A 17,472-nucleotide genomic window follows, 5' to 3' on the forward strand; every position below is an offset into this window, starting at 1 on the left:
AACTCCATCTGTTGACTTATTATTAGACGACAAATGTCATGGGAAGAAAATGTGCCCCAAGTGATTTAGCCCTGTTGAAACTCAACAGGCTGCTGCTGGTTGGAAGGAGAACTCTCCCTACCACTCCTCAGCTAAGAGGCACCTGAGTAGATACTGGCAGCAAAACCTCATTAGTCCCCAAGGTAGGAAATCTTAGTGTCATCCAAGACCACCTCTCATACCATCTCCTAGAGTCCAGACAAACGTTTCTCAGGTCAGTGAAGAGGCTGGGTGGATGGCAGACAGGATCAAGGAGGTGGTCAGGGCCGCATCTGGAAGGACCCGGGCCACACTGCCATTTTTCAGAGCATGCACTTGGCTTCATGTGTATTTTCAAAATACTTAACCAGAATCCAGGGACACTGGTAATCTTTCAATAGCAGTTGTGTAATTTTCCTTTAACAACAAATGTATTTACATAGAGAAATAGCTGACCCAGAGAAAACCGTTAAGTGCAGTTTCAGTACAGGCATATGGCAAAAACTGTGAAGGTGGCGTGAAAATGACTGAAGTCTGAGCAAAAATGACCTCGGTATTCCTAAGGGACTATAACTTTTCTTCTAATTTCTAAGGTACTTCCGCACTTAGATGGTTTTAACTGTAGTCTCTGCCAACAAAAGCCACTCATAACCCTAGGCCAGCAGCCCCCAGTCTGAGTGGACCTCTATTCGCTTCAAGGCCCAGAGCTGCGGGGCATCATCCCAGCCCTGCTAGAAGAGGCTGCATTGCTCCCAGCATGGGTGAGAAAGGAGCGTGGAAGCCCAGAGTCCCTGTTGCTGCTGCTGCTGCAGAAAAGCCACTGACAACTGATCCACAGGCCTCGTGCGTCCCAATCCGCAGCCCCAGGAAAAGGTCTCAGAGAGGGCATCATTTTCTTTTTCCTTAGCTTGCTCTTTTGCTTACCTTTAGACGATGACTTCAGCAAGAAAGACAGATAAGCAAATGTCACCTTCATGCAGATAGTTCACCTAACTGAAGAAGTGCTCTCAGTGGCAGGACTTTCAGCTCATTGAAGTCTATTTAAGAATAATGGGAGAAGGGAGGTTACTTCTCTTTGAAAAGTGCTAATAATAATATAACATGATGCCGGGCGCGGTGGCTCAAGCCTGTAATCCCAGCACTTTGGGAGGCCGAGGCGGGTGGATCACGAGGTCAAGAGATCGAGACCATCCTGGTCAACATGGTGAAACCTCGTCTCTACCAAAAATACAAAAAGTTAGCTGGGCATGGTGGCGCGTGCCTGTAATCCCAGCTACTCAGGAGGCTGAGGCAGGAGAATTGCCTGAACTAAGGAGGCGGAGGTTGCGGTGAGCCGAGATCGCGCCATTGCACTCGAGCCTGGGTAACGAGAGCGAAACTCCATCTCAAAAAAAATAAAAAATAAAAAATAATAATAATAATAATAATATAACATTAATACTGATTATTTTTATAGTTATGTTACTGAGCGTGTACAGTTTTTTGCAATGTTGTCCACACTACTATTAACAACATGGATGCTGTCATGATGGGAGGACTGGGGGGCCCAGACAGCCTGCTCTGCCCGTCATCCCAGCATCCCCCTGGTTGGCACTGCCTTTCATGCTTAAAAATGTCCTGGCTGGATGACAAATTTTAGGGGAGCCCTAGTTATACACCATGACCAATTCATCTATGCGCACAAGGAGTTGGGAAGGGGGCGGGGAGGCCAAGGGGAACAGAGACTTGAATCTCAAAGGCTGGAGGAAGCATTCTTGAAAGTGAGGCCCTTCCCTACCTAAACCGTCTAGATCCTGGATTAGGAGATTTGGCTTTAAAATGATCAAATGATGAGGGGGAGAAATACATGCCTTGTAATCAGAGCACCTTAAGAGTCCGCCAGTGGCGGTTTCAACTTCCTTCCTTCCTTCGTTTCCCTCCCTCCCTCCTTTTCTTCCTTCCTTCTGTTTTTCTTTCTTTCTTTTTTTTTTTTTTTAACAGAGTCTCACGCAAGTATAGTGGCACAATCCCAGATTCGAGCAATTCTCCTGCCTCAGCCTCCCTAGTAGCTGGGATTACAGGTGCTCACCACCATGCCTCACTAATTTTTTTTTTTTTTTTGTATTCTTGGTAGAGATGGTGGCTCACCATGTTGGCCAGGCTGGTCTCAAACTCTTGACTGGTCTCAAGTGATCTGCCTGCCTTGGCCTCCCAAAGTGCTGGGATTACAGGCGTGAGCCACTGCGCCCGGCTGAACTAGGTTATTTCTAAAACAGCTCAGTCACCTTCATGAACAACTAAGAGAAACTGGCCACAGAACCTGGGATACGCTTGGCCTCTCTTAACATCTTTTAGTTAGGTTTCCCCTAGCCCTCTCCTTGTGACAAATTTCTGAGATATATTTCACTGAAGTTCAAATTCTTTTCTTGACAGGCTAGAGAAAATATTGACAAATCCAAGGTCATGGGCCTCAGAAACCCAACCCCACAAGCAGAGCAGGAAAACAGCTCCAAGCCCTCTCTCCTAATTCAGAGGGTCTGGGGATGCTACAGGTCTTACTGTTTCCTCTACCAGAAGGAAGAAGGTGGTGTTAGCACCACCCTCTGGGATGGGAGACAAATCCTCAGGCACTGCTGGTGGGGACCCACTGGTTGCCTCGTAGAGAAGTGCAATGTAGCCAACGTTCTCTGTTTACCTGTAAGCAGCAATTCCACTGCTTGATACACCTCCAGAGAAACTCCTGTGACATGTACATGGAGGTGTGTGCCACGACAGGGCCTGCAGTGCAGTTTCTAACAGGGACAGAGTGGAAAGAGCTGACGGCCTGTGGACTGGGAAGTGACTGTCTTCATTCAGCCCACAGACCATGAGGTGACGGTTAAATAACAAAGCAGATCCTACAGGAACCCACAGGAACAGGTTGCAGATATGCAGATACGTGAAAAGTCTGCAATGTGAAGCCCAATGAAACACATGATAAGCTGTGTTAAAAAAAAAACACAGCTATGTTTGCATTTTTAAAGATGACATCCTCTATGGAAACCCATTATTTGTGAAGTCGGTAATCTCTGGGGAATTTGCGAGGTGGTGTATGAAAACTGGCTGGTGCAGGGTCATCGAAGAGACATCAGCCATAGTTTTATGCAATGTTTTAAAACTATTAGATAATACTAGTAATTCATATCATTGCATGTGCAATTAAACATTAAAGTTAAAAAGTCATGGCTGGGAGAAGCTGCTGCTATGTCATCAGTTTCACAGTATAGACATCTTGGAAAAGGATCTTGAGAAAAATTAAATTGCCTTTCTTTTACCTTAATCCTCCCATTTTAGGGGCCAGTTTTAAGTAATAACTGGTGCTTTTGGAACAACCAACCGAAAAAGAGAGTGCCACCGAGTCACACTGGCTTTAGCCTTGGCCAAACCCTTCCCGGCTGCCATGTGGACTTTGCCAGGATGATTACTAAGGACATGGTATAGTCTATTTCTAGCTTCCAAACCACTTCTAGCCAGCTCTTGCTTTGCTCTTTCTTTAATAAGGAGCCGGAGGAACGTCAGTTCTAAAGTGATCGAGAAAAGAATGTGAAGCTGTGAGCTGTCCATTTGGTTGCTGACAAAAAATAGACCTGATATCAAGGGGGTTGACATCTGAGTCCTTGGCTCATGTTCCCCTCCACAGGAAGATTCTCTACTTGGTGTAGTAAAAAATTCAGGGACAGAACTAGGACTAGAAAACCATCAGTCTAAGAGTTGGTTCTACCGCTAGCCAGCAGGTCCCACTTCCCTGCCTGACCCTCGGTTTCCTTGCTTGTAAACCAAAAGGGCTGAGACTTATCTCTCCAGTGCTTTCCAGCTCCAGGATGACTCCTGTTGATAATGACTTTGGTTGGAAACTCAATTTGGAGTGCTCCTCTATTGTCTCCCACTTAGCACTAGACCTTTTCTGCTTCTGTGACAGCCTCTCCACTGTGCCCAAGACCTAGAACATCTTTCTACCTGTCTGATACCTTGTCATGTGCAGCCCAAAGGTACCTTCCACTCTTCAGGCCAAAGGCAGAACTCCTGACCTCCCACCAACCCCCTCAACACGGCTGAACTCGTGGCCTCTTTCCCTGCTTCTCTGGCTCAGTATAAAGTACTGGCTTCCATCTAGTTCCAACTGGGTATCATCCTGACACAGCCAATTCCCCACATCCATGATCGCCAAGCCTTGTAAGTCACCTTTCTAAATAACTCTAAAAGCCACTCTCACTATCCTCAGCTTTATGTACTTCTAGAACCAACCACCTCCCTAGACCCAGCTACTATCTACTCTAGCTTCGTCTCAAATTCCATCCCCCTACTCTGTAGCCAGAGAGATCTTTAAAATATATAACTTGATTTCGGTCCCTCATGGCCATCAGGACAAAGGCTTCCCATTGTGTATGGTTGTTCAAGACAACGGACAGACTGCAGTGTGACCTGCTGGGCCCAGAGTCCCCTGCCCACCCCTCCACACTCATGTCTGTCCTCCAGCCCTGCTGACCGTTAGCTCCCCTAATAGGCTCAGCTCCTTTCCAGCAGAGGGCCCGCGAATACACTGTTCCTTGGCTTGGAATTGCACCACCCTCTGGCTACTCCTCAGCCTGGAACTGCCCCACTCTACTGCTGCCACATGCTCACCCTTCAGTTCTCTCCTCAAATGTGCACGTATCACTTTTTCAGGAAAGTATTCCCTGCCTTGCCCAAATCTAGGGTGGCTTCCTCTGCTGTATACTTGCGGGGGAAAAAAAACAAAAGAGCATGTTTCTTTTCCAGGGTCCTTAGCTCAGATTGTAATGAGACCCTCCTTAGAGCGATGATGCATTATTTCCAGATCCCCCTCACTGCCTGCGTTCACTGCCTGCATTCCCCAGAGCAGAGGACCTACAGTGGGCACTCAGTGCAGCTGTGCAGACCAAACTCTATGGCTTCTAAGGCTTTCCATCAAGAAGCCACTAAAAGAAAAGTGGAAAGTGAAATTTAAAAAAATCCAACTTGACTGCCAACTCCAGCTTTATTTTAGGCTCTTTTCACCTGGCTGGGCTCCTCAAAATCCTGCCCTTCACTCTCTCACCTCTTGGTCAGCACCCTCACTGCCACCAGGCATAGTCACTGGTTAGCTAGGAAGCCAGAGGCAAGATCTATACCCAGGCCTGCGTGGCTCTTTTGCCAGGGATCCTGCACCGTCTCAGTGCCTAGGCACTCAGAAGGCACTGCTGGACTTCCTGCTGGGCCGTAAGCTTCCTAAATACCCAGATGATTGCTTAAGGGCTAGGATCTGATTAGAAGTCCTCACATGCCTCAAACCAGCTCTGCCATGCTCCTCTTCCCTCCCTCCTTGATGAAGAGCTGGGAGAGAAGTGATGGCCGCTTCATGAGGGAGCTTCTAGAACAACAAAGGAAAGGACTCCCAATTTATGATGACTTTTAGCCAAACAATGGATGGGGAAGAGGGGGTCCAGAAGTAATCACCAAGCTCCAATGTGCTCTCGTTTCTGACGTCAAGAGGCCCTGCCTTTCAGTTTCCGAGTTCCATGACATTGGATCATGCATAATGTATGTCAAGTCATGGGCCCTATTAGGAATCCTATCATCCTGGCAATGGAGGTGACCTTGCAGACCATCGCATCCAGCACCTCAGGGTTCTCATACACAAGGAAGAAGGAGTGGAAAGAAAATACTGACATGGGGCCGAGCTCAGTGGCTCAAGTCTGTGATCCCAGCACTTTGGGAGGCCAAGGCGGGTGGATCACGAGGTCAAGAGATCGAGACCATCCTGGTCAACATGGTGAAACCCCGTCTCTACTAAAAATACAAAAAAATTAGCTGGGCATGGTGGCGCGTGCCTGTAATCTCAGCTACTCAGGGGGCTGAGGCAGGAGAATTGCCTGAACCCAGGAGGCGGAGGTTGCGGTGAGCCGAGATCGCACCATTGTACTCCAGCCTGGGTAAAAAGAGTGAAACTCCGTCTCAAAAAAAAAAAAAAAAGAAAAAGAAAGAAAGAAAGAAAAAGAAAATACTGACATGGAAACAAAGTATCCACTGCAAGGAAGCAAAGGATCCGCTCTGCCAGGGAACTGATCTCATTATCAACCCATCCAGATCAGCCCCTCACACACCTGACTGACTCACAGTATTCTGAGGCCTATGGGAGCCACACATCCTAACACCAGCACGAGGCAGGGCCTGATCTTCACCGGACAGTCTTTTGGAAAAATAAAGCCAAGCAAAAATAACAAACAAATATCTTAGAATTTTCTTTAACACAAAGCAATGCTACTGTGAATGAGGCCGATTTCCCCCCAGTTATCAGGATGGACTGATTACAGTGCCCAGATTCATTTGCCTGAGGATAATTGCCTCAATTCTCCACTTCACTTTGCACATATAGAAATAGTCCCAATCTACCAGAGCCTCATGTAACTAGACATGTAAAATTGGTCTAATCATATTTTGAAGAGCTCGAGCTGAAAGTATTTCTATGAACGTGTGCCTGAACCGTGACACCACTAAGGGTTTCTCCCCTCGGGCTCGAGGTGTGCTCGCTCCCTCCTCCCTCCCACAGGTCTGAAGGGGTGAGTCAGATCCTCAACAGATGAGATGAAAACAACTTTGACGCTCTCTGTCAGGGCTGGGGGCTGGGGGAAAGATTGAATGTCCAGGAGAGCTGGACAAAAGACAAAGCTATGAGCCGAGAGCTTTTCTGACAGCTGAGCGGTCCTTTGCAATCAGCAATGCTTTCACCTACAGCCCTCTGGCTGCAGGGCTACTGGCTACTGGTGGGCAGGGCAGAAGTAGACATCTGGGGCCAGAACCTCATGGACTGGGGATGTCCTGGGACAATGATGTCTCAGCTGGCTGCAGGAAAGAACCAGACAAGCTCAGTGTCAGTCAGGCCGGGCAGACAGCCGGAGCTCAGGACGAAGCAAGGCAGGGTGTCAGAGTCCAGGGGCTGAACCAGGGAACACAAGAATATCAAGCTCCAGGGCCACAGCAGAGAAACAAGATACTACGTCCAAGAGGGCCTGTACCCCAAAGCTGATGCTTTGCCTGAGCAAGGGGGCTTCTAGATGCTTCCCGTTGGATCAGGAGTCTAGAAATTGCCCCTCCCATGGCAGAGGGAGAGAGAGAGGGAGACAGGCACTGTAGGAGAAGCTCGACAGAGCACGAAGTGAAGGGGAAGTAAGGCAGCTCCTGGTAAGACAGCTCCGAGCAATCTCTGCGCACGAAACGAAGGCTCCTTTCTGATCCTACTCCCTTTAAAAACGAAGGGCACAAATACAGTATTGTAATCCTAACAATGGCCTGGACAGAAACCAGCCATGTCAAAAAGGTGATTATTTCCCCCTATTGTTTGCTTTTAGCTCTATATGGCATTCCCCCAAAATCTCAAAATCAGGAGCTCGAGGTTTTCACCATTTTTACTGGTGAGAGCCAATTGATATCAGCGCAGTCTGAATAACAGCAAAAAAGCACCCTAGAGAACTGAGCCAAATGCTTCCACATTGTACCCAGTCCTCTCCAGGGAACAGGCAGGAGGGGCCGATGCCAAATTCTCAGTGGGGTTGAGCCTTACTGGCTGATTGCCACAGTGAGGGGTGGGGAGTGCTTCAAACTCCCTGAATTCATTTCTGTCCAAAGGAAAGTTTGAAAAGCTCTTCATCTTCAAAAATAGTCCTTTCCAATGACTGTCCAAAAAATATCTTCAAGAGTGATTATACCCGCTCACCAGGCAGAGCAGAACCAATCCATTATATTGAGTTTCATCTTGGAAAATGGGTTGATCTCTATGGGACCCATGACAATAGCCTGCAAGCCTTCTGAGAAGCCATGATTCATCTGTCTCCCCCGGAGCCACCAGCACATGGCTTTGCACTCGGTAGACACATGGTTAGGAACAAGTGGATTGAAACCAATTCTCATGGGCTTTTAAAAATCAAAAGAAAATCTCAAAGTCAGACCAGGGAAAGACTTATTTCTTTCTGAAAACCACCAGACAAACCGTACCTCTGATTCTAACCACAGTTACTCAACTTCCCTCCCTGTCTATCTGGGCTGGAATGTATTACTCTACACCTGGCAGCAATCTGGTTTTCATATCTGGGAGCATTTCACATCAATGTGTGTGTTGTTGGATGGCAGGAATTCCTCAGTTACTGCGATCTCCCCACAATGCCTGGAATAGTGTCTTGATCATAGAAGTGGCTCAATTCACAAATGAAATAGCCAATTTCACTTGTAATTTCCGAGACAGCTCCAGAGAAGGAGGCAAAGAGGACCAATGTAATTAATAGATGGACTTGATTAATTTATTTGCTTCAACAAGTAGTGAGCTGTGGCGCAAAGAGCCTGCCTTAGTGAGGAAAGCTCTTCTGTAGACCACTGGGTCCATCGCACACATCTGTTTGCCATGCCTTAAAACTGCCACCCCAGGCCAGGTACAGTGGCTCATGCCTGTAATCCCAGCACTTTGGGAGGCCAAGGCGGGCAGATCACGAGGCCGAGATCGAGACCATCCTGGTCAACATGGTGAAACCCCATCTCTACTAAAAATACAACAACAACAACAAAAATTAGCTGGGCCTGGTGGTGTGCACCTGTAGTCCCAGCTACTCGGGACTGAGGCAGGGGAATCACTTGAACTCAGGAGGCAGAGGTTGCAGTGAGCCGAGATCATGCCACTGCACTCTAGCCTAGTGACAGAGTAAGACTCCGTCTCAAAACAAAAACGAAAACAAAAAACAAAAAACACATAACTGTCATCTCAACATTCCTGTCACTGAGCCACTTACGCTTTCAATGCTTCCAAAATAGTAAAAAGTATTTTACTACTTTAGAGAGAAAAGATCATGTCTATCAGTAGAGCCCCCAAGCCCTTTCTCCCATGGCCTCCAGAGGCCTTCAATGGAATCAGAGGCTAACCTGCTAAGACTGTGGTGGGCACCAAGTTCCAACGCTACTCACTCACTCATACCATGAAAAACATCTCCAGGGGCGATCACCTGTCCTTTCAACTACAGTGCTTCTGACAAAGCACCAACAACCTTCTGACAGCCCACTCCATGCCAGATTCTTCTCTGGGTTGCGCTGAAGGCTTTCTGCTACAACTACCACCGACAGGTTCTAATTTTGCCCTCTAGAGCCACACAGAATAGATCTTAAAAGCCTCTTCCACAGGAAAATCCTTTAAGGGGTTAAAGACAATATTCTTCACAATCCATCCAAATCAGAAGCTTACTGGATGATACTGTAGTGAGCTGAGAACTGCGCTCTCCTGCCCAACTGGTTTAGGAGCCTCTCTCCAGCAGAGCCCCGGAGGTGATATACGTCCATACTTTATTTACTGGCAGACGGAGAGAGCCCCTTGTTCCTTAGTCCAGGAACAACAGAGGTTGTTCATCACCCACTGGCTCCTTTTTGAAATTCACTCTGCAGCAAGCACTTTTTAAAGTCATGCACGTACTGCATTTTAAAGAGCATATTCTGCACAGCTCCATTTGCTCGACCTCGGCACTAAGTGTGAGCTGGAACGGATTTCAGTGCAGTACCTTGCTCCCTCCTCCCAGAGCCTGTGTTGAATGTACACTGAGATGTATTCGTAACTATGCAGGACTGGGACTCAAAAATTCAGTGTTTTGTTAAATGTCTGTTTGCCGATTAAAATGCATCTTGCAAAGAAAGCACATTGCTAATGCAGAATCTAGTCCAAAAATAGGTATTATGCAATGCACATTTTTAAATAATGCAGGCAATCTCAGTGTATCTATATTAGTAAATCAGTTCTGGGCTGCCATCTCCTTTATAGGCATAAAGCACTCCATCTGAAGAATGAAGTACTTTCTTATATACACTAAAGAATCATAATCCACCTCGTTGCTGATAGCTGACATTAGTTTCCATTTAAAGGGCATTTACTAGCACCCATATATTCCTGATTTTTTTTTGCCAGCAGGCCCTGAAATCAGCTTGAACGATATCTTTCTGTACCATATGCTGTCGGTGGAGCTGTGCTAATTGGAAGAAATAAAGTGGGTGGGTCAGCGTAGGCAGACCATCTAGAAACGTGCCCCGTCAGTCAGGACTGAGAGGCAGAGATCAGGATTTGAAATATACAGCTCTAAATGCCCCTGTCCAGTGTCCCATAATATCCACACAATGACACAGCCACACAGGCACTTGCTATAATCAAACCCTTGCAGTTCCTCGGGAAAAGTGGCAGAGCAGGGCACAACAGGTACACAGACATTTATCCTTTTGTGGGGTTTGACAAATCACTCCCACTTTATTAGACCACCTTCCCAGGTTCAAGCAATTCTTGTGCCTCAGCCACCCGAGTAGCTAGAACTACAGGTGCGCACCAACATGCCTGGCTAATTTTTGTACTCTTAGTACAGACAGGCTTTCACCATGTTGGTCAGGCTCGTCTCGAACTCCTGGCCTCAAGTGATCCATCTGCCTTAGCCTCCCAAAGTGCCGGGATTACAGGCGAGAGCCACCATGCCCAGCCCAATCACTATTTTCATGCTACAAACGAACACAGAGTGAAAGCTGCAGGATAGACACAGCCAAGATGCAGAAAGGAAAACCTCAACACATCCAAAGTGGCTACTGGCTTCTCCCTGGGGTATGAACTCTGCGCTTGGTAGCTTTAGTGCAGGTGTGGTGTTGAGGGTGTGAGGATAAGTTGAGGGTGTGAGAACGGCTGACACCAGACAGAAGTACCAGGAGGGTAATACCTGGTGGGCCACCCAGTGGGAGAACATCTTTTAAGATTCCCCGTACTGACTCAAGAAGGAGAAAAGGACCCCAATCTATGACATGAATCTCAAGTAAAACAACCTTCTTGATACTCCCATGGCTTCTAGGATGATGGCTTTGCTTTGAGTTGTTTGGCCTTTGGACTTGTCACTGTGGCCAAAAGGCACTCCATGATCATCTTGGAGGGCCAGACTGAAGACATGCACACACCAAAAGCAGCGGCCAGGTTAGCTCCCACTGCAGGGATCTCTCCTGCAGGCCATCGTTTGATTTTCTAGGCCCAAGAAAGAGTGGCAGTATTTATTCCACGTCTTCAGCCTTTGCAGAGTTCAACAACACGATCTAGTGGTGTCTGGCCGCCCCCTAGCCCTGATCCGATCATTTTCTCATGTGGAATTCAAGCCAGATTAAACAATGTTGGTGGGTACAGAGGGATTCTGACTGATTCAATCTCCCGATTAACAGCAAATTAATCCAAAATGTCTTGTCCTTAATACAATACTTTTGTTGTTGTTCACTGCTTTACTTTGAGCACCTAGAACGCAGCTTGGCACGTGTGAGGCACCCAATGAGTATTGCTGAAAGAGTTACCTTAGTTAAAAATCTATCTACAAAATAGCTGTAAGGGGCCTCCAGTGAGAATTCCGTGTCACCCCTGAACTGTCCCACAGTAGAGAAGTGGTTATGGGGACTAAGAGCAGAGGAAAAGCTTCCCTTTACCCATGTTCTCACCTCCAGCCTGAGTTCCAGCACCACCTTCTCAGCTAAATAGAGCTCAGGGCGGTTCTCAGATAGGCTTGCAGACTTGCAAACTACTACCTCAACCCTGCAGACCCTTGTTGAAAAAGTCGAGGTGATTGGCCAATTCAGACTGTTTGGGCATGTCTTTTTTGGACATTTCTCTAATTACAGTCACTACAACAGATCTGCTAAAGGCAGTTTCATGATTAATGACTGCCTGAAATTACCATCCTCAAACTATTAAGCCCTTGGAAAAGACTGGGGGCTGGGGATCATTAACACCTGCGTAGAGACCCTCATTCCCCTTAATATTTGCTATCTGGGGTTCTGGGTTTTTAGCTGCTCCGGGGCTATGTTTATTTCATCAGTAACTGGGGGAACTGGGGAGGGGCACGACCCCATGGGAGCCGATGCCCACCTGCCCAAGTGCTGGACCCCGGGCTAGCTTGCCCGCTTGCTCCTCGCAACCCACCAGGTCCCCCGCCCATCGCTTCGCCTAAATCCTTTCAAACAAGGTTCCCTCCTGCCATCTGCCGGCCCACTAGGGTCTGCGCCACAGGCTCGGCGCCAGCGCGCAGCTCGCGGGGAGGCGGCCCCCACCTCCTTACTGCACATGCCCGGCAGAAGTCCGGGCGCGCAACTTCGCAGAACCTCTCCGCCCGTCCCTCCTCGCCTCAGTCTCCTCTGTCCTCTCTCAGGCGAGAGGACCGGCGGAGGCACCTCTCTGAGTCTTAGACTGCAGAGCCTAAGACTCAGCGAGAGGAGCCCGGGAAGAGACAGACCTTTCCCCACTTTTGCTCAGAGAGGCAAGCAAGGCGCGGAGCTTTAGAAAGTTCCTAAGTGGTCAAGAAGGTAGGTCTTCCCTGTTTCTCTTCACAAGGAGGTGAGGCTGGACCTCCAGGCCAGCTTCTCACATCGTAGGGTGTACCTTTCCCGGCTTCAGCAGCCGATGCACTTTGGAGCCGCTCTCTGCAGAGCCAGAGGGCAGGTCTGCTTCTCGGTGTGCGCCTAAGAGGATGGATCGCAGGTCCCGGGCTCAGCAGTGGCGCCGAGCTCGCCAAAATTACAACGACCTGTGCCCGCCCATAGGCCGCCGGGCAGCCACCGCGCTCCTCTGGCTCTCCTGCTCCATCGCGCTCCTCCGCGCCCTTGCCACCTCCAACGCCCGTGCCCAGCAGCGCGCAGCTGCCCAACAGCGCCGGAGCTTCCTTAACGCCCACCACCGCTCCGGCGCCCAGGTATTCCCTGAGTCCCCCGAATCGGAATCTGACCACGAGCACGAGGAGGCAGACCTTGAGCTGTCCCTTCCCGAGTGCCTAGAGTACGAGGAAGAGTTCGACTACGAGACCGAGAGCGAGACCGAATCCGAAATCGAGTCTGAGACCGACTTCGAGACCGAGCCTGAGACCGCCCCTGCCACTGAGCCTGAGACTGAGCCGGAAGACGAGCGCGGCCCCGTGGTGCCCAAGCGCTCCACCTTCGGCCAGTCCCTCGTGGAGAGCCAGTCTCTCACCCAGCGCCTGCACGCCCTCAAGTTGCGAAGCCCCGACGCCTCCCCGAGTCGCGCGCCGCCCAGCACTCAGGAGCCCCAGAGCCCCAGGGAGGAGCAGGAGCTCAAGCCCGAGGACAAGGATCCGAGGGACCCCGAAGAGTCTGAGGAGCCCAAGGAGAAGAAGCAGCGGCGTCGCTGCAAGCCGAAGAAGAAGCCCACCCGCCGTGAGGCGTCCCCGGAGTCCCCTTCCAAAAAGGGACCCATCCCCATCCGGCGTCACTAATGGAGGACGCCGTCCAGATTCTCCTTGTTTTCATGGATTCAGGTTAGTTGCCCTCCGCTAAACTGGGGAGCCCGGGGTGGGGAGCGGTGTGGGAGCGGCGGGCGGAAAGGAGGTGAGAAGGAAGGGCAGGTTAGGGGCGAGCGGGAAGAGAGGGGCTCAGCTGGCCAAACCAGGACACCGGGTCAGGGTGAGGCGGCGAGGGCTTCCCCAAACTTCCCAGGATGCCAGGAGCGCCCCGGTGGCCAAAGGCTTGTTGGACGGCGGGACGCACCCGGTGCGTCCCGCTGGAGACAACCTGAGGTCCCGGTGCTGGTGCACTGGCTGCGCGACGGAATCCCGAACGAGCCCCAGATTTGGAGCTGCACACCGAAGCGGCATTGGTAAGTCACTTGTTTTGCGCGCTTTTCTACCTCTTAGAAAGACTAGTCTCAAGTAAGTTGGTTTCGCAGGCGCCCAAAATGTGGTTGGGAGGTGCGTGCGCCAACTTTCACGATTCGGGAGCAGCTGCGCTATAGGGACACTGTTGCAATGTGCTGAAAGTAGTCAGAATGGGATTGAGCGAGAACTCTGGAGGCTGACAGCCGGGGAGGGAAATCACCCGCGCGCGCGCGCGGCGCCTAAGCAGCTCAGAGCCCGGAGCCCAGGTCTCAGCGCTGCCAATTTGAAGCCACGGGACCTCCGGGCCAGTTTCCCCCGCTGCCGCGCGCCAGGCTTGGCCGCCACAGCCCGTCCCCGGGCGCTCTTGGGCGCAGAGACCGCCTCAAAGAGCGTGCGCACCTGCCCGCGCGCCTGAGCAGACCTCTCCGGGCGGCTGGCGGTTGGGGGAAAGTACTTGGAGGAAAGGCAGAAGAGGTAAGGGGACCCCTGGGGGTGCTTCTACGGGCTACCAGGGTTGGACGCACAGACACGGTCACGTCGGGGTATTGGCAAGCTTTTGGCGCAGCTGGTCAGGTTGGCCAGGCTGCATGCAGCTTAGCTGACGTCCTGGGCTGTTTGCGCAGGACCCCGGGAGGCCCCCGAGGTGGTCGCGAGCGGAAAGGTAAAGCGGAACAAGGGACAGGCTGGAGAGGGGGTCGCGTCTAACATCACGATAACTTACAATTCGTCCCCAAAGAGCGCGGCACCTGCGGAGGTGGGGAAAGGTGTTGGATCCGGCGCCAGTGCGCGGACAATCAGTCGAAAAGCGGGCAGGGGCCGGCGGCTGAGGGAGGGGAAGCGGCGTGCTCCGGCCATTTTCAGCTTGGGTGGAGTTAGGTTTAGAATCTGTAACGTGGAGGGGAATCTGCCCTGGTGACCCAGCACAAAAACGGCTGTAATCTGGTAACGCACCTTCGGAGGGAAAGGCGTGCTCTCCTCACCAGTCCTGGGGGGAAAGACTGATATGTGAAATGACTTTACAAAATCTCATCCGAATTGGAAATTGATTTTTTTTTTTCTGGTTTGCGTTCTCCTGTTGTGCCGGCTTTACTTATTATGATGACAATTATTTGGAGAAAAAGTAAAGCGATTTGATGGTTTGAGATGAATGACGGTCAGGTTCTTACCTCCTAAGAAAGGATAAGGAAAATACCTTAAATGGTCTTCCTTCCAGGACTTACTCCGTAGGAAAGACGTCGCAGCGTCCAAGAGTCAGTCCTGCCGGGCTGCAGCGCGAACTGTGGTTGGATGCCTTTGCGGTCTTCCCTAGTAAATACGGAGAAGCCAGTTTATTTGCAAGTGGTTTTCTGCGGCAGTCATGTTAGTCTCCAAAGTTTGGAGGCTGCAGACGGGCTAGGCGTGCCCTGCTTTTGGCTTGCCCCTAACTTGAAATTCCTACTCAATGTAAACAATGATGGTATGTTGCTTTCTGTGACAAAGTGTTCAGTTTTTCGTCTGGTAATGTCTCAGCCGTCTGAGTTCACCAAGCAAAAAGGTTTCTAGGGACAAGCAGGAGAAGCCAGGGGTTATGTTGAATTTTTTGGTGTGCTTTTCAAGCGTGGGAGCGATCTTCAGACTGAGTGGTCTGGGAGACCCATTTTCTCACAGAGCTCGGTTTACTCACTAGAGAAATCAGCATGTTGCCTTGTTGCAGGGTGAATAAACAAGTTTTTCAAAAGCCTTCCGTGTCGAACCCACACCAAGCCCAACTCAGGGAGGCTTCCTGAACTGTAAGCATTGCATCATGTTCACGTTCAGCAGGGAGGGACAATCTAGGAACAGTCTTTCAGACAGTCTTCCACAACTGCCTCCGCAACCGCATTACAGCCCGATTGGAAAAACCTGTTACCTACCGGCACTCACCCTCCCCCACTCAATTCCCCTCCCCCAACTTCCCTCTTTACACCCTGATTCAATGGTGGAAAAGCCAGTGCAGACCATACAAAGCAACTGAGAGATAGACCAAAAGACCAACTCCCCCACAGGAAAGTACCCATGACCTCCTCCCCGCAGGAGACAAGATTTTGCTATATAGACTTATCAAGCCTTCTCTCTGCCTGAGAAACTGGTGTTCAGCTGCCTTCCTTTTCCAGAGCTATTTCTAGCAAGTTCTCCAAGCATTCCTAAATCACTAGTCTCCCAACTGGCCCTTTGTCTCACTCTGCTCAACTAGGGTTAGCATTTGAATAGGCCCACTTGGCCCCTTTTACTTAGGTGAGGTCTATGGAGTAAGGCTATGCTCTCAAGATAAAGCAGATCTTACCATTAACCACAGATGAATTCCCAGCCAGTTTTAATATTTCAAATGGAGAGCGAGGGAGGAGGGGCAGGAGATTAAAGCTAGTTAAACATGATGGTGTGCCCCAATATTGAGGTTATTTCCTTTACTACATTAATCATTTACTTAATGGACATTGGCTTTTTGTGGGGAGGGGAGGATGACCCAAAGGTGCTCTTGTAATTGAACTTATTTGAGCTGAGAAATTATGTCACAATGTTCTAATATTGTGTGGCATCAACCTGGTGTAGGTTTAAAGTTTTGCAAACAAAACTCTTTATGTTCATTGGAATTCAAGAATTAGAAATGTTACAGTTTGGGATTGTTTTGAGATGTTTCTTTAATGCACTGCAAGCTTTTTTCACCCTGGAATTGCTTACAGCCTTTTACTCTTTAGCCTTCACTTTTCGCAGCTGTGTAGGTTTATGGAGAAAGAAAACTAAAACTTCAGTGTTGGTAAGAATCAGGTTTTTTGGTTTTTAAATAATCTGCATGGATTTACTTCATTTATCAGTTATTATTATACTGCTCTTTAAGATAGAGGAAAGCTTTTCAGAGGAAACTGAGCAGAAATTATGGTGTGGGTAAAGCATGTCTCTTAACAGGAAGGTGACCTATCACAAAAACCAAATCACTAAAATAAAATTGAGCTTCAGGCCAGTGATGTCACATGCCAGCTCAAGCCCTGCTCTTCTCTAACAAATCACCCAGGAGAGGGAGGAGATGCTCAAATGACATCTTTAATCCCCATGTTCAAGAATGAGGGATGGAATTTCTTGTTCTGTTGTAGAGTTTTGACACTAATGACTCTATTTCCTATAACTTGATGTCCCGGACCGGAGCCATGGGATCCAAGACAAAGCCCGGGGCTGGCAGCCCAGGTTGCTTCTAGTCCTGGTTTTGCCAAGTGGCCTTAGGTCAGACCCAACACCCCTCTGCCTCAGTTTCTTCTAATATTAAGTTGCTGAATGAGATGTTTTATCCCTTTCAGCTCCAAATGTCTAGATTGATTAAGAAACCTGGGTTTGTCCAATTTGACTCTATACTAGTGATTTTAACCCTAATGGGACTCCAAAAAAACTTTAAATGTTGATCAAATAAAAAGCACAGCTATGAAGAAATCTGTTGTGTTGGTTTCATATAAATTTTCGTCAAATCTGCTTTACAGTTGGTTGCAAAATGTTCTTAAAAGGCAGTTTAGAAAATGCAGAATCCTACTGTGTCCTTTCCCTAAACTGGAAAAATTTAGCCACCCTGAAAGTTGTACTTAGTGTGTAGTGTGTGTGTGTGTGTGTGTGTGTGTGTGTGTGTGTGTTCCCCACCTTCTCTCTCTGACCTCAGTGTCTAAGAACAAGCTTTTCAGAGCAGGAGCAGGCAGCATGGTTGCAAGTACTGACCTAGTACTGCAGCTCAAAGAGGGTAACTGCTGTGGAAGACAGCAGACTGATGGGGACGTTGGTTAAGTAACCACAAGTGTTGGTGAAT

General features: G+C 49.1%; 2 protein-coding genes across 2 annotated transcripts in view; both read left to right on the top strand.

The window, feature by feature from the left end:
• Positions 1 to 12,533: 12,533 nt before the first annotated feature.
• On the top strand, positions 12,534 to 13,292 carry LOC104652116 (neuroendocrine secretory protein 55). Its single transcript, XM_039479419.2, has one exon. The coding sequence runs from the start codon at positions 12,534 to 12,536 to the stop codon at positions 13,290 to 13,292; it is 759 nt and encodes a 252-aa protein (XP_039335353.1).
• The window catches only part of GNAS (GNAS complex locus), a 70,686-nt gene continuing 66,466 nt past the window's right edge, over positions 13,253 to 17,472 (top strand). Inside the window, exon 1 of the mRNA XM_074406709.1 lies at positions 13,253 to 13,334. Coding sequence (XP_074262810.1) covers positions 13,292 to 13,334 — 43 coding nt within the window. The 5' untranslated portion in view covers positions 13,253 to 13,291. The remainder of the gene's footprint in view (positions 13,335 to 17,472) is intronic.

Source organism: Saimiri boliviensis, chromosome 9, assembly GCF_048565385.1.
Source record: "Saimiri boliviensis isolate mSaiBol1 chromosome 9, mSaiBol1.pri, whole genome shotgun sequence".
Taxonomy (NCBI): Eukaryota; Metazoa; Chordata; class Mammalia; order Primates; family Cebidae; genus Saimiri; species Saimiri boliviensis.